Here is a 23,042-nt window from a genome sequence, read left to right as displayed (position 1 = left end):
CTTCATTCTAGGTAGCAGAAATGAGGGAAAAGAAAAGCAAACTCTTTGCATGGATCATGTCCACTAATATTTCATTGGCCAGACTTGTTCATATGCCCCTACCTGGCTGCAAGGAAGACCAGAAAATAGTCTTTATTTTGAGCAGCCAGATATGCCTCAGTTAAAAATCAGGGATTCCAGTATCATAGAAGAAAGAAGGAATGGATATTGGCAGCCAGTTGGCAGTCTCTACCACAAAGAATTTATACAAATATTAGAAGATGTTAATTTATGGACAAATCAGGACATTGAAATGCAGTTATTTTGATATATTTGATGTGTTCTTAACAAAGCAGCCAAAATTATCTTTTTTAAAACATTTTATATTACTCTCCTGCTCCGAGTAATATAAGAGGAAAGGATGAAGACAGACAAAAAATGTGTTGTACTGCACTTTTCAGTAACATATTCCTCGTGTTAAGTTTGTTTGTATAATAAGCGATTTTCTAACAAACACCATGGGCTCTCTAATTCACTCAAAATTCTAACAGTGTCTGGCAAGGACTCATGTTATCTCTACCCCCTCCATGGCCTTTCTACCCTCATCCCAACTACATTCTCTCTTATTCATCCATTCTCCCTACTCCTCACACCTGCAGGATATACTTACCTTAGGGCCTTCTCACTCCTGGATATTGTAAGGCTAATTCAGGGGTGGGCAAACTTTTTGACTCGAGGGCCACAATGGGTTCTTAAACTGGACCTGAGGGCCGGAACAAAAGCATGGATGGAGTGTTTGTGTGAAATAATATAAATTCAAAGTAAACATCATTACATAAAAGGGTACGGTCTTTTTTTTTTTTTTTTAGTTTTATTCATTTCAAACTGGCCAGATCCTGCCCGCTGGCCATAGTTTGCCCACGGCTGGCTAATTCCTTACCTCTTTTATGTCTTTGTGTAGATATTACCACCTCAATTGGGCCTATGCTGACAAACCTATTTAAAATTGCAATTCCCTCCACCCCCATACTCCCAGTCTACCTTCCTTGATCATTTTTTTCCATAGCATTTATCACCTAATATCTTGACAACTTACTTATTTCTTGTATCTATTACTTACCATCTGCCTACCCTGGAATGTAAGTTCCAAAAGGGGACTTTTTTTTTTTTTTTTTGCTTTGTTCACTAAAAAATTCTAAGTGCCTGAACAAACCAACTACATTGTAGGTGCTCAATGAATGATCTGTGGATGAATGGATGCTTTTATCTCAGAATAACAGTTAAAAGGTAGAAGTATATATTTTATTACCTTACAAGTTATTTCCTTCCCTTAGTAGTGGTATGTCATGTAACTTTGGGACTCCAGAGATGAGATTTTGTAGCCATGTTTATCAGCATTGTGAGTGGCTGATTATACCTCGAAAAGGAACCTATAACTTTCTTTGGTATCATTTCTTATGGGCATATTGTTTTGGTCTTAAGAAATTTTAGGTTGTCTGTGGTGTGTGTTACTTAAGATTTCTAGGTGGCAAATAAGAGAATCCCAATCTCTAGCTTAAGAAAAAAAATTTTTGGCTTACGTACACAGTAAACTCGAGATGTGGTTGTTTTTAGGGATTTAAATGTCATCAGGAATCTCTCTCACTTCTTATTCTCTCTCCATCTCTCACTTTTGCTTTCATTTGCTTTGGCTTCATATATTGTTCTTAAAGCTAGCATTCCAAGAGAACAGAGCACTACTTTGTTTTCTTCATTGAGACTCTGAGGTAGCAATTGCTGTGTCTGGAGAAGGCACTTTGGCCAGCCTTGGACACACTCCTCTGCTTGGGAAGCAAAGCTACATAATATACAGTTCCATGAGAATCAGGAGGAAGGTAGCTTTCAAAGAGGAAAGGATGAAGACAGACAAAAAAATGTGTTGTACTGCACTTTTCAGTAACATATTCCTCGTGTTAAGTTTGTTTGTATAATAAGCGATTTTCTAACAAACAAAAATTAAAATACTTTGCAACCAATTATCATTTTTTTCCTTAAGTAGGATTATACCAAATGACTTAGATCTATAATTTTGTCTTTCTTGGGTTCTCATCTCTGTTCATTCCTAACCAGATTTCACATTTAGCAACTGTTGCATAGTCTAGAACATAATGAGAAGTAAATTGTAATTAATGCCCAGCCTCAATTTATAACCCCGGAGGATTTTACATTTTAAATTGATTAACGTTCTTCCTTATTCTTAGCTGAAAATGGCAAAAATAGAAACAGAAGATCACAGAACAGCACTTTCTCAGTCTTCTTCATCATCCTTGACTAAAGCCATGAAGGAATCACAGCAAAGCAACTCTGAAGGCACTTTCAATGGGGATAACTTTCACTCCGTTGACAAATATAGTTCAAATTATTTACCAAGGTAAGAATATTATTTTAGCAGCTTAAACTGAATTCTGAAGGGGATAAAAAGTACTTCTAGAGTGTTGTCTTTGTAAATGCTCAAGATTTGGTGGAGATTATGATGTCAATAATAAGTTAGAGATGTGATGGGCTATGAAGATTGTTGCCTGGGTTAAAGTCCTTCAAGTTTTTTGTGTTTTGGGGGAAGTAAAAGATAGTTGATGCAATTAACAACACATATTATCATAGGAGTCTGACTAGGACAGGTAGCAAAATGATAATAACAATAATGGCAGAGAAGATAAGATTTACTATGTGCTAGTTAAGTTGAATTATACCTATTTAGTTCTCAAAACAACCCTGGGAGGAATGTAAGACAGATAATATTTTAAACATCTCTATTTTACCTGTGAGGAAACAAAGACCTAGACAAGTTAGTTAACTTAGCCAAGATTACACAGCTGGTCTCTACTTGAATCCATACCGATCTAAGTCCACAGCCAGAGCTCTTAACTATTACTATATATTCTACCACACTTCCCGGAAATTTCCTGGAGAGGAGACAAAAGTATTTTGCCTTTGTTTTTCTCTATTAGAAAGTTAAAGAGCAAAAAAGTGTCTGTCAGGTATTGATAAACTATGGGTTGGCTAACTGTGATGAAATAGTCTTTATGTTAAACGGAAAACGTGAGCTATAAGAGCATTAAAGAAAATGTTCATAAACTAAGGTTATGTTAATCTTATAGAAATGCTAGATCATATATGTATCTTAGAATGGTTTGATTGTTTTTGTGTTTTGTCACTAAGTTTAGATGAAAATGAAATCTATACTTTCAACTAATTCTGTTTTGCCTTATTTCTCTGAGCTGTGAGGAATATTTGCAGTATATGAGATAATTTACACAGTGCTTCTACTTCTTTGTCTGAATCCAAACTTCTTTTCTGTCACTATTGCCTATTACCTAGAAAGTGAAATAAATAACTCTCTTCTCAGCAATCAAATGGAAAGTCAATGACTATGCCCAGAGGTCTTTTTTCATAAAAAAGAAAATAATGAATTTCAACCTGAAAAGGATCAAGTTCATAAAGGCTAATGGTAATCTAAGATCTGTTTGTACTAATATGATTATCAGAGAGAGGCAATTTTCTCTATGAGTAAAGACATTTTCCCCCTAATTGAGGCCAAAACTTTCTTGCCTCATCTTTTTTTTAAATATATATTTTTTATTGATTTCAGAGAGGAAGAGAGAGGAGAGAGGTAGAAACATCAATGATGAGAGAGAATTATTGATCAGCTGCCTCCTGCATGCCCCACACTGGGAATTAAGCCTGCAACCTGGGCATGTACCCTGACCGGGAATCAACCATGACCACCTGGTTCATAGGTCAACGTTCAACCACTGAGTCACACCGGCCAGGCTCTTGTCTCATTTTGTTTTCTTTGCCACCTTACTTTCACTATCTCTGTGATCTTTTCATGAGAAATAATTATTAAAATATAGTCAATTTATATCCCTTTACTTATATCACAGAGATTGTGCTTTTCTTCACTAATAAACACATTGTACAATTTATAAAATATGCCCACATATATTAAGTTCATTCATTGCAACCATACAGTAATCAGTCACTTTATTTTCATATTATCTGATGCTATTACTTTACTCTTTATTATATTTACATCATCCACTCTTCTTTTCTCTTTCTTGTATTCTTTCGTTCTTTTTCCTCTATCACTCTCTGCTACATTTATTTGTAACAGAGTGAAAACTACTGTGCCAGGATCCTTCCCCCAAGAAAACTAATCATCAACAATAAATGAGTTTGACATACTGTGCCAAAGGTCCGATCTTGCCATTTCCTGACTTACCACTAAGAGGGCGGATGACTAGACAAGTCTAGCCTCATTCCTGTGGCAACTTCCAGGAAAGCAGCACAATAGGAAACTTTTCCTACCCAGCTGTAGTCTAATGTATCCCAGGTGACACAAATGGAATACATTATTGGTCATTATTGGTCATAGGTATCTAAGGACAATTGTGCCATACTATTTAATAAAGAGGGAATATGCAAATTGAACATCACCCCGCCACAAAGATGACGGCGCCCACAGCAGAGGCCAGGGGATTTCCATAATACAAGATGGCTGTGCCCAAAGCAGAGGCGGGGTTTCCGTAACACAAGGTGGCTGCACCCACAGGGACCTGAGAGGCTGCGCCCCCCCGACCCCATGGGGCCTGACAGGGGACCTCAGGCCATGCCCCCCACCCGGCAGAGCTTGACGGGGGACCTGAAACTGTACCTCCCTCCCAGTGGGGCTTGATGAGGGACCTGAGGCTGCGCTCCCTTCCCGGCGCCGGGCTGGGGGACCTCAGGCCACACCCCCCACCCAGCGGGGCTTGACAGGGGATCTCTGGTCGCATCCCCCACCCGGCAGGGCTTGACGGGGGACCTCAAGGTGCGCCTCCCGCCCTGGCCCTGGCTGGGGGACCTCAGGCTGCGCCCCCCGCCCCAGCGCCAGGCCAGGGGACCTGAGGCTGCGCCCCCTGCCCGGCAGGGCTTGACAAGGGTGGGACTGGCCGGGTCTGGATCTAGCCTAATGCGGGGGGCTGGCCGGGTCTGGGTTTTGTGCAATTTTGAGGCGCACGTGGTTGGGCGGGGACTTGACTCTGGGTTCTGTGGTGCGCCCCAGACTCTGACAGGAGGAAGATTTTCATATACATTTTACTAATTTTCTTTCATCTCTGACACTTCTATTCTAGAGAAAGGGCAAATAGCAATATTAAAATATTTCCTCTAATTAATCCCCTCTTAATGTTCATGAATTTTGTGCACCGGGCTACTAGTATTTATAGAAAATGTCTCCAAATGATGCGTGGAAGATTTTCAAATAAAATAGCATTTTTAAATTAAGAGAATGGCCTGATTGGTGTGGTTCAGTGGTTGAGCATCGACCTATGAGCCAGGAGGTCACAGTTTGATTCCAGTCAGGGCACATACCCAGGTTGTGGGCTCAATCCCTAGCAGAGGGCTTATAGGAGGTAGCTGATCAATGATTCTCTGTCGTCATTGATGTTTCTCTCTCTCTTTCCCTCTCCCTTCCTCTTTGAAATCAATAAAAATATATGAAAAATAAATAAAAATAAAGAGAATGTTGTTAAAAACATCTCTATCTCACATATAAAATATTTTGTTTTAATGATTTTTAGCTGATGATCATGCAGTTTCCTAGATTTTTATCCATTACATCCTACTTTTTTAAAATATATTTTTATTGATTTCAGACAGGAAGGGAGAGGGAGAGAGAGAGAGATAGAAACATCAATGATAAGAGAAAATCATTGGTCAGCTGCCTCCTGCATGCCCTACACTGGGGATCCAGCCCACAACCTGGTCAGGGTCGAACTGCGACCTCCTGGTTCATAAGTTGACACTAAACCACTGAGCAATGCTGGCCGGGGTCATTACATCCTTTTAATCTTGCTTTCAAGGAGACTAACTGTGCCTAATTCATTCACTCACTTCGTATGTCATTATAGTTATTTTAGATATTTTTAATTGAAATGGGTCTTAGAGTCTTTTTTGAAATATAAACACTTGGTTATATAGCCTAATTTCAGTATTCCAATGATGAGCTGTCAGGTCTTTCCATGGAATGGACAGCAGAAAGAAATAAAGGGAGACAGCAATAGTGAATGAAGCAAGGCACCACCCCCATTGTTTTCAACCCCCATTACCCAACAAATTATGCTTTTTTAGATTTTACAGATCTAAACATTCATACATTATTTCCTTTAAAAATGTCAAAAGACTAATTGTTTTAAAATTTTAATTTCCTCTAGAAAAGTGATATATAATATCTATAACCTCCCCCAGTTTTAGATTTCAGATATACCTTATTTTTATTCCATTGCACTTTTGCACACACAGGTGTATTTTTTTTCCTGTGGGTGGGCTGATTTATGTCCTGACATATCAGTTGGGATATCCTTACCAACATTTCTAGGCCAAACTAGAATTACGGTTTCTTCTGGTGTTGAAAATAAAATATGCCTAACCGGTTTGGCTCAGTGGATAGAGTGTCAGCCTGCAGACTGAAAGGTCCCAGGTTCGATTCCGGTCAAGGGCATGTACCCTGGTTGCGGGCACATCCCCAGTAGGAGGTGTGCAGGAGGCAGCTGATCAATGTTTCTCTCTCATCGATGTTTCTAACTCTCTATCTCTCTCCCTTTCTCTCTGTAAAAAAATCAATAAAATATATTTTAAAAAAAAGAAAATAAAATATGTGTGAATTATTTACTTTTATTAACTTTTTATGATGTTTAAATACATTTTATCTAACAGTTGTAGAATGTTATTTATATCTTTAGAGGTTATTCTATTCATCAAGTTTGGGAAAGTTTAATGAAATCTCTGTGCTTTATGGCCCCCAGAGATTTTATACAAGTTTCCATTCATCACACATATGTGGGGTTATTTCTCTTATTGGTTGTATTCCGGTATTTTAAGGGGATGTTTTTTTCTTAAATGTACTTAGGGTCATTTTTCTTTATATTTACATTTTCTTATTTGTATTTATTCCAATTAGAGAGTTTAATTATCATTAGAATAGTAATAGGATAAAGATAAGTTTTAAAAATGACAGTATTAAAAAACTAACTCTTTAGGAAGGTTTAAATTCTGTAAGAATATAAAGCAAGAAATATATGCTTGTCAAATATACAGTATAAATAAATAATTTAGATGAAAATGGTTGACTACATTTAACAAAGAGACTACCAAATAATGACGGGCTAAAGAGTGGTTGTTAGATTTGATGTACTTCATTGTATATTGTAAGTAATTGCTATCCATAAAAATTCTATGGCTTCTGTATAAGAAAAAGAGACACTTTGACAGGCAACACTGGTATGAAGCGACAGCAAGTACAAATCCTTGGCAACTGTCATTATCCTGCTGTTGCATTCACATCTAAACTGTGTGATAACTTAGAGCTGCATGGTTGTTATTGAGCTATGTTCTGTCAAAGTAGCCACACTTTTTACTGATGAATAGAATTATTAGCCCCATGCAGATTACTGTCAGAGAAATCTAAACTCACCAAAGATGCTTTCTGTTTCAGAAAGGAAGAAAATTAACAAAATTCTATGTCATTTTATGCTCATTCTGACATTTCCAGTGAGATATTTCTTATTAAGTAAGGTAGAATTTTTAGAAAATACCATATTAGTTTATATTTTAACTCATTATAAAAGTATTCAAAATTCGTAGATTTTGAATAAATCTAAATCTAAAGCAACCATGATTAGAAAGTTGATTGTATAAGTTAAGCTACTATTAGAAAGTAATAGGAAACTGAAACTGACTTTTAAAATGAGGAATAGTCATTATCTCACATAACAAGAACTTCAGAGGCAGGGCAATTCTAGGGTTAAATTCAGTGGTTCAGCATGTTATTAAAGAACATGGCTCTTTGTATCTTTCCCACTGCCATCCTCAGAATATTGGCTAGATCCTTGGTTTTGACTCTTCCTACTCACAAGATAGCTCATCACAGGTTCACTCAACAATGTCCAATAAGAAGATCAATGATCATTTACATCTCTTTTTCATTATGGAAAACAAAACAAAACAAAAAACTTTCCCCAGCAGACTTCTCTCATGTCCCATTGGTCAAAATGGAATCACGAGTTGATTACTTAGCCTTCAAGGGAAATGAAATTATCATCATTAGTGTTAAGGATTAAAAACATCTCTATCTCACATATAAAATCAGGGGATACTTTCCATGAGCATATAAGGAGATTGAATACTCAATTGTAGTTGACTGTTTTCATCTAAGGAAAAATCAGGGGAATGACTGAGATAAAATGAACATTACCTGACATAACTCTTGGCTTGAGCTTTAGCATATTTTATTTCATAAATTGTGTTTGTTTCTTGTCAGTAGCATTTCTATACTATGTCATAATTATCAAATAATAATTCCTGCATATCAATCTGGTTGAGTTCCTGTGGAAGTGTAAAATATGTAAAACAAGGATCTTATTCTTGCAGAATGGGATATGAAATCATCTGAAATCACAAAGCAAACATATCAATATGTAAATCAGTATATCAGTTCATACACAGGACCTGGGCAGAATGATTTAGAATAAGGATTGACTAGATCTAGTGGGGTTAACTCCTTTTATGTATCTTACCAGCTTGAACAGTTTTGTTAAATCCTTCTCTATACCCCTAACCCCTGAATTTCTCCCTTATAGTAACTAGGACTTTTCCTTCACAGTAATTGTAAATTTATATGTGACTATTTGTTTAACATTTATCTCTTCTACTAGACAATTATGAAAGAGGTTTCTAGAAAACATAAGCACTGAGTTCAGGTTAACATTTATTAAATATTTACATACTGAAAGATGTACAGTAATGAGTACAGATCTGTTGAGTGAACACCATTGGCAATAAAGCATATAGATAAGAACAATGGAAAGCAATGAGGTGCAGTTATAGCCGAGGGATATTACAGGGAGCAATGAGCAGCAGCAATTGGTTAGAAGTCCTTGAAGATGAGATCAACAAGTATGACTTTATTAGGAGTTTTCCTCAAATTGTTATAAAAAGCCATTGAGATTCACTAATGCTGTTAAAGCCAAGGAAATGAGAAGAAAAATTGCCCCTGTCAAAATTAGAGGCATAACCTTAAATCTAATCACAATCTATTTTATCTGCTGTTTGTATATTCCTCCCTGAGTATATTTTCTTATACTTTTAGACCTCACATCTTTACTTGGTTAATGCTTTGTGAAGCAAAAATTATAAATTAGATTAAGTAAAAATCAAAGAGAGTAAAGCATAATTAAATACTAGCCTGGGTTATCAAGGGGCTTGTAAATTCCACAATGTATAAGATCTGTCCCTGATAATCTGTTTGGTTATAGTGGAAAGCCAACATGTAGATGAGGTATAATACTGTTTGAGAAAATAATAAAGGCTTAATTAATTTATTAACATGCTTTTATAGTTTTGTGATTTATCATATCCATTGTATCATATGTAGAAGTTGTCTAAAAGATTTATTTGCCTAAAGCTTGATAAATTTTAATTGATAGTTTTTATTCACACTGATTCAAGGTTAAATTTTGGTGTTTTAATTCATCTTTCTCTAAGCACACATAAAATTCTTAAATATTTACATAGTTTACCAGTATATGCATATAAACACACATAACCACATTTGTTCTTTGATCTTTTTTATTATCTAATTTCTAATAAATTATTCAAATTGCTAAAAGAAAACATCTTTTTTTTCTCAATAACTGACTGTAAACTAACTCATCAGTAATGTAGCTGTTTTGTTTTTTTAAAACATACCAGAATATTTTCATCCAAGTGAATGCCTCCCTCAACCCCCTTTAAAATAATGTATAATCTCAAAGCATTTTGCAAGTTCTACTTTGGATTTTCCCATCAGCATTTGTGGCACATTCCTTTAAATATCTTGGATGATGTCAAATTTTAATCTTAAATAATTAAATTAGAATTATTCAGAAAATAAAATATCTTGATCTAAATCTTATTATCCATTATCTAAAAAATGGATCATAAAACCTGGATAATTAAATGGCTAGTATGATATGCAGAAATTTAATATGGTCTCCAAGATTCCTACTCCCTGGTATATAGCATATACCTGGTATAATTCTCTCTTCTTGAGTGTGGGTGGGATTGTGAATATGATGGCAGGTCACTCCCATGATCAGGTTATATTAAATGACAAAGGAGATTTATATTTTAATCTTTATTGTTAAGAGTATTACAGATGTCCCTCTTTTTTCCCTCCATTGCCCCCTTAACCCAGTTATCATCCCACCCCAGGCTTTCGCCACCCTATTGTCTGTGTCCATAGATAATGCATATATGCATATAAGATCTTTGTTTAATCTCTTCCTGATCCCCTCCTTCCCTCTGAGAATCAGCAGTTTGTTCATTTCCATGCCTCTATTCTATTTTATTCACCAGTTTATTCTGTTCATTAGATTTCTTATTTGTTTATTTTGATTTTTAGATTGAATTGTTGATAGGTATGTATTTGTTGCCATTTTGTTGTTCATATTTTTTTATCTTTTTCTTTTTATTCTTCCTCTTCTTAAAGAATACCCTTCAACATTTCATATAATACTGGTTTGGTGGTGATGAACTCCTTTAGCTTTTTCTTGTCTGAAGCTCTTTATCTGACCTTCAATTCTAAATGATAGCTTTGCTGGGTAGAGTAATCTTGGTTGTAGATCCTTGCTACTCATCATTTCAATATTTCTTGCCACTCCCTTCTGGTCTGCATACTTTCTGTTGAGAAATAAGCTGACAGTCCTATGGGCATTCCTTTGTAGGTAACTAACTGCTTTTCTCTTGCTGCTTTTAAGATTCTTTGTCTTTAGCCCTTGGCATTTTAATTATAATATGTCCTGGTGTGGTCCCCTTTGGGTTCCTCATGTTTGGGACTATGTGTTTCTTGGACTTGTAAGTCTATTTCTTTTACCAGATAGGGGAAGTTTTCTGTCATTTCTTCAAATAGGTTTTTGATATCTTGCTCTCTCTCTTCTTCTGGCACCCCCATAATGTTGGTATGCTTGAAGTTGTCCCAGAGGCTCCTTACTGAACCGCGTCCAGCACAGACAAGGGTGAACCTGATGAGGAGTGGTGAAGAATTAAAGAAGACAGACAGGAGAATACAGTTGGGGCTATGTAGGTTCACTTGTGCCTGGATGAGGACACAGTGACACAGCCTGTAAGCCGAAGCTTTATTTTATAGTCAGAGCACACAAAGCAAAACAAGGGAAGTGGTCAACATATTTACAATGTTCTTGCAAATTTCAAATCTGCTTCTTTCCTGTTGTTGCCATTCCCTACTCTCTATCAAGCTTTGTTTAGGCAGCACTTGCTGCACCTCCCACAGCCCATTAGCTACCTAGGAACAAGGGAGGACTATAGGGCCATGCTTAATTATGCTAGGAGGGCTCTGCCCTCCAAGTTAGGACTTGTTTGTGGCCCTGCCACAGGTCAGTCTGAGGCTTGACCCTATAGCTCCTCCCTACACTTACACTGTCTTTATATTTTTGGATTCTTTTTCTTTTTGCTCTTCTGGTTGGGTGATTTTTGCTTCCTCATATTGCAAATCGTTGATTTGATTTTCAGAATCCTTTACTGTTGAATCCCTGTATATTATTCTTTATTTCAGTCAGTGTATGCTTAATTTCTGACTGGTCCTTTTCCATTTGGAGGTTTCTAGTAGATTCTTGAGTAACCTTATAACCATGGTTTTGAACTCTATATCCAGTACTTTGCTTTCTTCCATTTCTTTCATTTGTGAAATGTTTCTTTGTCTCCACATTTTGTTTGTTTGTATGTATTGGGTAGAGTTGCTCTGTCCCCTTGAGTTGGTAGAGTGGCCTTGTGTAGTAGGTGTTCTATAGGGCCCAGTGGCTCAGCCTCCCAGTCACCTGAGCTGGGCACTCTATGTGCACCCCTTTGTGGATTGTGTACAGTCTTGTTATAGTTGAGACTTGATTGCTGTTGGTGTCACTGGGATGAATTGACCTCCAGGCCAATTGGCTGTGAGGACCAACTTTGACTATAGTGGGAGAACTGCTGTGAAGGAGACATCCCTATGGAGCAGGACTTGCTTCAGTGGGGCTTAGGTGTTCACTGAGTCTGCCCCTTGAGTGTGTTGCTTATGGATGTATAGAGTTGTAATCTGGTATGGTCTGACACTGACCACTGGGTACACTGGCTCTTGGATCTCCAGGGAGGTGCAAAGTCAGTCACTTCCTGTGGCCACCCAGCAGGAACTACAGAGAGATCTGCAGATTCCTCCTCTTTGCATCGGGTTTGGAAGTGCCCATATGAGGCCCAGCTATGAAGCAAGGTAAGCTGGTGCTGGTGCTGGATCTTGGGCCTTTTATTGATAGGGTTGAGGCTCCCTGACCCAGCTGCAGCTTGTTTGAGAGATTTTAGCCTGAGCAAGGACAGGCCACTATTATCTAAAAGCTGCTGCACACAACTTGGGTGGGGTTGTAAATTGGATGAGGCTGGGTCTTAGGGAATCAGCAGGGCAGAGCAAACAGAAATGGCTGCCAGTCAGCCCTGCAACTGGGGAGGTTCCAGCATAGGAACAATGATCCCTGTGAGCACCTCCATCTGGGAGAAAGCTGCCCCCAAGTTCCTGCCCCAATGCCAGACAATCCAGTTCCTCCTCGTATGTGTCTATATTCCCCAGAGCCTCTCCCTGGTGCTGGAGCTCCGAGGAAGCAAGACCTTGTAAGTTCAATTTATGGTGTCAGCCTTTTAAAAGGAACAGCTTGTTCTCCAGCAGCTCTGTGTCACTGAGCCCCAATCCATACTGGTTTTTACAGCCTGTAGTTCTTACTGCCCATAGGGATTTCTTTCCCCAGCTCTGGGACCCTGAGATGGGGGTCTGGAGCTGGGACCCCTTGCTCCTCCGGCAGCCTCCACATAGATGATCTCCCTTCAGATTCGACAAAGGAGATTTTTGCCGTTGTGGTTAAGGAACATAATCAGTGTTTTTTAGTTAACCAAATGGGAGATTATCCTGGATGGGCCTGACCTAATCAGATCAACCTTTAAATGACAATTCAGAGATCAGAGTCAGAAGAGTCAGAGAGGTGAGTGAGTTCCTACTGGCTTCAAAGATGATAGCCACTATGAGTTCTGTAGCAGTAAGGAACTAAAGTCTGACAAAACCTGAAAGAGCTTGGAAGAAGACCCTGAGCATCAGATGAAACTGTAGCCCCAGCTAGCACCTTGATTTCAGCATTTTGAGATCCTGAGCAAAGGGTCCAGTTAAGCATTGCCCAGACTTCTGATACATGAAAACTGTGTGGTAATGAACAGGTGCTGTTTTAAGTCACTAAGTTTGTGCTAATTCATTGCACAGCAATAGAAAACTAATATAGACAGACAGATAGGTGATTGATAGATAATTTTTAAAAGATATAGTTTTGAAGTAATGTGATTGATGTTCTTATGTCATCCTAATATATAGTGGCATTTAGTTTTCAGGCTGAAAAAGAATGCTTTTATACCAATGGTAAAAGAAATAATACAATGATGAATTGGAATATTTGAAAGAAATTGAGGTCTAGCATCTTATTTTACTTTTTGAGTTTTTATTATTGAGAGTATTAGAGATGTCCCTTTTTTCTTCCACTGCACCCCTCCACCCAGTTCCCAACCCACCCCAATCCTTCACCAACCTCTAGTGTATGTCCATGGGCAATGCATAAATGCATATAATTTTCTTGGTTAATCAATTCCTGCCCCCTTCCCCTTTCCCTCTGAGACTTGTCAGTCTGTTCCATGTTTCCATGTCACTGGTTCTATTTTATTTGTCAGTTTTTTGTTCATTAGATTATACATATAAGTGAGATCATGTGATATTTTTCTTTCTCTGATTGGCTTATTTAGCTTAGCATAATACTCTCCAGGTCCTTCCATGCTATCTCAAAGGGTAAGAGATCCTTCTTTTTTTACAGCTGCATAGTATTCCACTAATGTACTGATCAACATTCTTTCTAAATCTTAGCTGTTGTAAATAATGCTGCTGTGAATATAAGGGTGTCTAATTCTTTCTGGTTGGTGTTTCAGGATTCTTAGGATATATTCCTAGAAGTGGGATCACTGGGTCAAATGGCAGTTTCATTTTTTTGAGGAAACTCCACACTGTTTTTCATAGTGGCTGCACCAGTCTGCAAAAATGGGACTCCATCAAACTATAAAGCTATTTGCACAGCAAAATAAACCAGCATCAAATTGGTTTGGCTCAGTGGATAGAGTGTCAGCCTGAAGACCGAAGAGTCCCAGGTTTGATTCTGGTCAAAGCCATGTACCTTGGTTGCAGGCTCCTCCCTGGCCCAGGCCCTGGTCAGGGCTTGTGCAGGAGGCAACCAATTGATGTGTTTCTCTCTCATCGATATTTTTCTCTATCTTTCCCTCTCTCTCCCACTCTCTATAAAAAGTAATGGATAAATATCTGTGGGTGAGGATTAAAAAAGAAAAAAGAAAAGAAAAGGGAACCCACTATATGGGTTCATATTTGCCAATGATACAATGATAAGAGGTTAATTTCCAAAATATATGTAGTACTCATACAACTCAACAAAAGGAAGACACACAATCCAATTAAAAAATGGGTGGAGGACCTGAATAGACACTTTTCCAAAGAAGACATACAAATGCCAAGAGGCCTAGCATTTTAGATGGTAGGAAATAATGAATGAGATATAGTGATTCCAGCTATCAGGTCTACCAGGGCAGACATCAGTGCACAGGAAGTATATTCCTATATACAAGGGTAGCATAGAAATCTTACTGAGGAAGACACTACTGAAGTCTGTGTATACCGTATGAATTATTTACAGATATAATGAAAGATTTACAGTAGAGACGTAGCATAGACTTGTAGGACAAGATAATAATACTGACATAGAATGTTAAGAATAAAATCTGTGTTATAAAATTAGGTCAAATTCCAGCATGTGGTAGAAAACCTCATCAATATGTGAACACAAAGAGAGGTTATTATTTTTAAAAAAAATGACCAATTCCTAAAATCATTGGAAATAATGATAGGAAATAATGGTAATGTTATAGGAAGAGGAAGAGGTGAGGTTTCTGAGCCAAAAATGTGGCAGTCTACTAGAGTTCTTATGTGACTAGAGTATCTTAGAGAGCAATGAATGTTTTTCTAGTTCTCTTTGTGCCTTTCTGGAGTACATTTACTTTCTGAACTTTCTGAGTATTCTGGTAATAAGCTGTATGACCTGAAACCCTCAGGATGTGTGACTTTCACTGCCAAACCAGGATGAGTTAGTCACCTTAATCTCAGGTCTGCTGTGAAGCCTTTCCCAACTTTATTCCAGCCTACATAAGTTTGTCTTCAAGGAGTTTAAGCAGTTTATTTAACATATATTCTCTCTTTATTAGGGTTTAGTTTGCAACTTTCTCAAGGGTAGGAACCAAATCTCTTTAACGTTTGTATTTCCTAATACTTAGCAGAGTGCTAGTGTTTAAGTAATTAATCTAAGAACTTAAAAATTTTACTTACATTATTTCAAGGATTACACAGCTTTCTTCTTTAAGTATGTAAGTACATTTAATGGTTATGAACATGAGTGTTTTCTTTTTAATCCTCACCAGATGATATTCTTCCATTGATTTTTTAGAGCAAGTAGAAGGCAGGGAGGGGTTGGAGAGAGACAGAGACACACAGAGAGAAGCAGAGAGAGAGAGAGAGAGAGAGAGAGAGAGATCAATGTGTTGGTTGCCTCCTGCATGCACCCTGACTGGGGGCTGGGTTTGGAACCTGCAACCCAGGTACATGCCCTTGACCAGAAATCTAACTGGAGACTTTGGTTGACGGACCAACGCTCTAACCACTGAGCCCACTGGCCAAGGCTGAATGTGGGTTTTGTCCTAGGATCCGCTTGGGTTCAGTTTCTCCCTGCCAAGTAAATAATTATTTGAGGTTGGGCAAATTAATAGCCTCTCAGAGCCACAATTTCTTAAATCTGGAAAATGGGGATAAAAATAGTACCTACTTCCCAGGGATATTGTAAGGATTAAACAAAATAATGGCTAAGCGTGTAGTATGTTGTCTAGCACATAGTACAAAACCAGTTATTATGTGGTAGTTGTTAATAAGTGAATATAAATCAATTCACTGTATTCTTCCATGCATTGTTTCTTCCAGGGAGTTTATGACATCTCAGGCAAAAGCAGTTATTAAAACTACTAAAGATTATTTGCAGCCTCAGTTTGGCCCCAACAGACTGTTGCTTTCAGCAGCAATATCAGAAGGGTCAGGACTTCAAAATTGCTCCACACATCAAACAGTATCAGATCATAGGCATGGTGAAATATCATACCCGGACAGCTACAAATCAAACAGAAACAACAATTCCTGTTTTATATCAGCATCCAAGAGAAACAGACCTGTCAGTGCTCCGGAGGGTCAACCGAGGTAATCAAAGCTGTGCTCTCTTCTTTTTAACCAACTGTTGAGGCTTTTCCCTTTGAGCAGAATTCATAATGATTCAATTGGTTATTTCAGACATTAAAATGTAGCACATTTCTAGTGCTAGGGTTTTGTTTCTGTTTTTTATTTTTTTTTCTTTGAAAGCATAGGGGTAGAAAGTTAATTACACTTGTGGAAAACATGAAATATATTTCAACCTGGATACTATAAAACTCTAAAAAATATTTAAAACAAAATCAGTCTAGGACCATGATAGATCTTTGCTTACTAGGTATTTGTTTAAAAATAGAAATGCATACTTTTGATATTTAACCAAAATTCCAAAATAAAACTAAATTGTAATGAACTTATTATAAAACTATTTTGTGTACTTTTACATAGTTTGTAATAATCTTTTAACCTAAGAGTTTGTGGATAGGATAAAATATTTGTAAAATAAAAGTCAAATCAAGAAACTGATGCTACCATTATTTTCATATGTTTAAATAGGCGGATATATTGTGATTTTAATTTCCCTAAAGTTTTTATTTTAAAATGTTTACTTTGCCTTTTGTAGCATTAAGAATTATCAGGGTTAGTTACAGAACTCCGAAGTAAAAATTTGACATTTTAGTCAATTACATGCTTTGCTGAGAAAATAGTAAGATTGACATTGGTTTTGACTGAAGACAAAACTTAGAAATTTTCTTTTACTTCCTCCAGATAATTTGAAATGAAAGCAATTACAATTGACTTTAGACTAAAAAATGTTGTCATGATCTGCTTGAATTTGCAATCTTTTAAAATAAATCAAAGAACTTTGATAAATATGAAAACTTAAAGGAAAAATTTTTCCACTAAGTATTTTATAATATTAAGACCATATTGCTATTTTATGCTTTCTATCAGAACATAATTAATATAAAAATATCATTTTTAAAAACAAGTATTGTGATGTTTTATAAGTAAAATGATAGAAATGATTTATTCTGAAATAAACTGTCCCATGAACAGTTTTGGCAAACTTATCCTGTATTAAGTGTTTTTAAATATTTAAGTAGTTAGATACAACTATAAAAAGTTTTTTTGAAGAATACTTACAGTCATTAGAGCTTATATGTATGTGTAAAAAATATCCAGGATAATATGGTTTTGAATGTTTTTACTAATTAACATGCAACGATTTTTACTTTTTTTTCCTCTCTCTTCAGAGTTGTAGAGTTCTCTTCTTTAAAATTTCAGTCGGCCCAGAATTGGCACAGAATCTCTCAAAGACATAAGCTTCAACCCAGAGTGATTAGAGTAACAGCTTACAAAAATGGATCTAGAACAGTCTTTGCCAAAGTTGCTGTACAAACCATCTCCTTGGTAACTAGTGTTCAAAAGTTTTTATTGCTTCATTTCTTCCCTTACTCTCTTTAAAATATAAAAGTGGAGAAAAATGACATTTATTCTGTCAAAATATTCTTTTTAGTAATATGAACCTGTAAATTGCTTAGGTATACATAAAATTCACAGGTATTCCTTTCCTTTCCTTTTTCACCAACGTATAAAAAGTGAAACACATTTAGTGAAACACATGTTATATTTTGTAGAGTTATAAAAACATTTAACTGACAGGATATTTAAGGACTAAAAATAGACAATTATTAGATATTCTTAGTGCTGTAATTTATCTTTTATTTGTATATTTTCAACTGCTAGAAAATATACTGGTGGACTCTGGCAATTGCCTCAAGTTTCTGTTTTGATTGGAAGCATGTTTGGTCTCATGGAAATGTGTAACTCTCCTTTTGTGAATCACTTTCTCTTACCTCTTGCTTTCTCCCAGTTGCTGGAGGAGTGCACGGAGAAGCTGCATCTGAACATGGCCGCACGACGAGTGTTCTTGGCAGATGGCTCTGAAGCCCTCGAACCTGAAGACATACCCCATGAAGCCGACGTTTATGTTTCAATGGGAGAGCCCTTTTTAGATCCATTCAAAAAAATTAAAGGTAAAAAAGAAAAGAAAATCCTACCCCCACGTACAGTAAATGGCTTGAGGGATGCAATTAAAAAATGATTTTCATCCTGTCTTTTTTGCATGGTTTAACAAAACTAATGTTTACGCATTTACAGCTCAGTAAGAGGATAATGTGGTTAATGAAAGAAAAATCCACTGACAGCCACGTTTATTGCCCTTCATTAGCATTGGTGCTTAATTTAATATAGATCTGAATAGACATTAGGGAGCCTGCAGGAGGTTAAATGGTGAAAATATAATAAATTAAATCAGAGATTATTGAATTTACTGTTTAGTTTCTGTGACACCCAACAGACATAATTCATTAGACTTATTCTCTTAGAAAATAGTTCAAAGTTTCAAGTATCACTTATTCATTTACACTCTTGGTCTTTTTTCAGATGGCATTAACATAATTATGAAAGTGTGGCCAGTAATGAACACATAATTCTTATATACATGTAATTTTCCTAATAAAATTTTTCATAATGTAAATGCTACAGCTTGACTTTTTTACCTTGAAATATATATATGCTTATATACATGATAGAAATTATAATAATATAAATTATATATGAAATATAAACAGAAACACATATTTTAGAGCTATTTGTAGATAAGATCTTTTTTTAAAATGTGCATTTACATTTTCTAAACTGAAAACATTTTTCCTTCTTTAGTGGTAAAAATACATTTTAAGAGATAAATGAAAGTACTTCTATCTAAGAATATTCTTCTAGATATTCCATATCCAAATGCCATATCTAAGTCTGTTATCAAATCCTATATGTGGTAATCACATTTAAATGACACAGCTTTGCCATACAAATTCAGTGTATCTAACTGCTTGCTGTGCTCCCTTATGCTTTTTATATCTTATTAAAAGTTGTGGTGTTTTGTTTTTTTTCCTGCAACTGCTAAAAAGCTGATGAGCCAAAGGCAAGTCTAGGCAGTAATTGCATAAGTAGAAGAAAAGTAACTCTGGAGTTGATTACAGATGAAGTGGTAAAAATTATTTCTCTATTAATGTTATCATATAAAATAATACTAAGATTTCTGTCTCTTTCATAATGCTTGATCATCAGGAAATAATTTATTGAATTCAATGGAAAGTTTGAGTTAATTTGGTCCTTGTAAAGAAACTTGTTGCTACAATACTCAGTAAAAATTACCTATACAATAGTGGAGACTCATATCATTTTCTAACTTTGTTGTAACTTTAAATATGGCTGCCTTTATTTTGTATTCATTAATCATCTGCTTACATATAAGCATGAGTCTTTGTAGGTAAATGTTTCTGAGTTTTTTATATTCAGGTATTTATATAATTAGTACTTTCTTAAGATCCTTGATTGTTTTTATTAATAAGAAATATTTGCCTTTCTTATAATAATGGAAGAGATATATAAAAAATTACTTACATCTAAGCTTCTTAAAAAATTTCCTGGACATGTATGCTTAAAATACTAATGTTACACACATGACTAAGCTTGGTGGATGATTTTTAAATGTACAAACTAATTTCCCCCTACTTTTTGTTTTCTCTTTTATCCTTTTTAAAGCCAAGTCCCGAACAAAAACTTCTTTGCTTTGTCTGCATATCTTTGGCTGTGTTTCACTGTGACATGCACTGCTGTTCTTTTAGCACCAAAATGTTGGCACACACTCCTGAAAATTTCACACCATCTCTTGCTGGATCAGCAAGCTTAACCCACCAAAATCTGGTGTTGTGCAATGGTTTTTGACTGATAATCAATCTTTATGCTGCTCGACAGTTGTTGCTGGGACACGGAGTAGAGCAGGTGGCAGATGTGCCTTGTCTTTTGAGAAAAGAAATGGTAGGTGAGCTTGGACACAGACTAGCATATCACATGTCCATTAAAAAGACTTAGGATAAGTAGAATGGGGAAAAAAACCACTCATCTAAGTTCATAGATAAGCCTAAAGATCAGCATTTGATTTCTTTCAGAAGATTAAGAATATAAATGTAAATAAATATTATACATATGTGTGTATATATGTATGATAATGTATATGTATAACTTGATTTAAATAACTTGAGAGGGGTGTGAGGAAATTTTATATGTATGTATATATGTCATACATATGTATACATATTTCATGTCACATACACTTTCTCAAATCAAGTTAAAATTACCTTTCTCGCATGTGTCTTATAGATAAATCAATAATTTGCCAACTTGTTGTCCTGAATGTACCATAAAAAAATAAAACATTCATGAATAGTTTTGAAGGTAGTAGATGAATTTAGGGTAAGAGGGCATTCTCAGACGTTGGAAAAGCAAACATTCTAAAGGTAAACCGGGGTACAACAGTTAGCAGAATTGGGTATTACTCTTTTATTTTTCTAAATGAGCATGAATAATTTATATACAGTTAACCAACAGACATTAGAGTCAGCAACTGGTCATTATTATTTCAATATACTGATTTTCAATCATTCAGCCAACTTTCATTGATAGCATACTATGTGCCAGGTACTAGGATAGATCAGAGACAGGTGGGAAGAAGAGTTCATAGTCTGATTTCTTTTTTATGATTATTCTTTCATCTCCAATTTTGAATTCAGTTTAATCTAAGTTTAATATTTATTAAGTATCTACTATCTGTAGAGTCCTGGCATAGGGATAGAAGCCCTGGTCTTTAAGGACCATAAACTGGGTAAATAAGTTATAAATCCTTTAAACTGAGAGCACTATTCAACAAAGTGACAGGGAAGGAAAATTTACTTAATTTCTGGCACAGGAAGGCCAAATAAGCCTGTGTATATTTTGGCAATTATATTTCCATACTTCATTTTTTTTTTAATTTGGAAAAACAATGTAGATAATAAAAAAATGCCTTCCTTTGACCTATTTCCAGATTTGCTAAGGTAGAAAAATATGCGCAGAACATCTCTGTTTTTTTTTGTTGTTGTTGTTTGCCTAGATGTAATATTTAATTAACTTATTTAGAGAACATCTCTGATTTTTTAACTATTTTACTACCTCTTTTGAGTATCACTGTTGACAACCAGTGGCACTGGATTTAATAGAAACCTAGAGAGCTATTCATCACATACCTCAAAACACAAAGCTTGTATATAGAGGTCAGGCCAAGGTCAAAACTGACAGGAAGGATTCCCTATTGCAATGCAATATTAGAATAATTCTTGCATTTTGAAGTTGAATACTTAAGCAGAAAGATTAGTTATGTATGGGGTAAAATAGAAATATTTTATAAAGAAAGTTGATGTTAATCAACTGTCTTGTTAGGTCTTACAATTCTGGCACTTGGAGAGTAAAATTGATTAATGATTCTGCTAGAATTGTGAAGATGTAGTTAATGAATTGTTTGAAAAGACACTTAAAAGTTTTCAGATTTATGGACATGCAGTTTAGGTATTATGTTCTTGAATCTTCTGCTTAATGGGGCACAGTGAAAATTCTTGCATCAGATTCATGGGGTTTATAAGAGTTCAGCTGCTTTATAACTGCTTGGCAGTGCAAACCTAGCATAAAAAACGGTTCATGCCCTGAAGCTGCTTAAATATCTTAATGAAGATGAGGGAAAAAAACACTGCTTGGACCTAATCCATTAGGTCTAACTTCCAATGTAGAGAGCTCTGATTGTTTAGAAATTATTTTTTTTAAGTTTTATATTTTCATTCTGTTTTTTAAAAATTTATTTTATTGTTTAAAGTATTACAAATAGTAGTACATATGTCTCCTTTTTCCCAATTTCATTCTCTCTTATCTGTTCTATCCTACCATTTAGCTTTAGAGTTATCACTTACAGTGATTCATTTAAGTCCTGAGTTTTGTTAACCAGAGGTGTAACTGAGTATTATGAATAACATTTTACATCTTTTACATACTGTATTGTGAAGATGTAGTCACAGGAAAAAAATCCATGAAAAGAGTTCAAGATATTACACCTAAGATCTAAATTTAAACTGAGAGATTTTTTGTTGTCATGTGATCTACAAAGTGAAATAATTTGCTGTGACAGCTTGTGATTGACAAGAATATGTGTGAGCACATTTAAAACAGGCCATCTTTTCATGTAGAAGTAAATGTCAGTGAAATGATGGATTCTCATCATTTTAATTATTGATGATTTGGAAATAGTTCAATTCCATGACACACAGGACACATTATAAATAGCAGCATAACACTTTTTCTCGTATCTGCGACAATAATGAAATGTTCTGTCATATTTTGTTTTTCAAAAAAATGCATTAGTTTAATGAACCTGGATTCACACGTTATACTCTCTTCTATTCTGTCTCCTGGATTTGTTGATTTTTAAGTAGTTGTGTTAAAAGCACAAGTTTCACCCTAGCTGGTTTGGCTCAGTGGATAGAGCATCAGCCTGCAGACCGAAGGGTCCCAGGTTCAATTCCAGTCAAGGGCACGTACCTTGGTTGCAGGCTCCTCCCCAGCCTTGGGCCCTAGTCAGGGCATGTGCAGGAGGCAACCAATCAATGTGTTTCTCTCACATCAATATTTCTGTCTGTCTTTACCTCTCTCTAAAAATCAATAGAAAAATAACCTTGGGTGAGGATTAAAAAGAAAAAGCACAAGTTTCAAGGAGTGCCCAGTATCCACATCACATCGCCGAGTGCTGTTCTTGCTA

At 36.0% G+C, this 23,042-nt stretch overlaps 1 protein-coding gene across 1 annotated transcript in view; it reads left to right on the top strand.

Annotated features, from left to right (window-relative positions):
* The first annotated feature begins 2,225 nt into the window (after nucleotides 1-2,225).
* Nucleotides 2,226-23,042, top strand: part of DCDC1 (doublecortin domain containing 1) — a 48,170-nt gene continuing 27,353 nt past the window's right edge. The window contains exons 1-4 of the mRNA XM_023756396.1: nucleotides 2,226-2,389; nucleotides 16,139-16,408; nucleotides 17,614-17,770; nucleotides 18,234-18,396. Coding sequence (XP_023612164.1) covers nucleotides 2,226-2,389; nucleotides 16,139-16,408; nucleotides 17,614-17,770; nucleotides 18,234-18,396 — 754 coding nt within the window. The remainder of the gene's footprint in view (nucleotides 2,390-16,138; nucleotides 16,409-17,613; nucleotides 17,771-18,233; nucleotides 18,397-23,042) is intronic.

The sequence above is a fragment of the Myotis lucifugus genome, unplaced genomic scaffold, assembly GCF_000147115.1.
Source record: "Myotis lucifugus unplaced genomic scaffold, Myoluc2.0 scaffold_92, whole genome shotgun sequence".
Taxonomy (NCBI): Eukaryota; Metazoa; Chordata; class Mammalia; order Chiroptera; family Vespertilionidae; genus Myotis; species Myotis lucifugus.
Note: the sequence above shows the minus strand (reverse complement) of the source record. Positions and strands in the feature narration are given on the sequence as shown.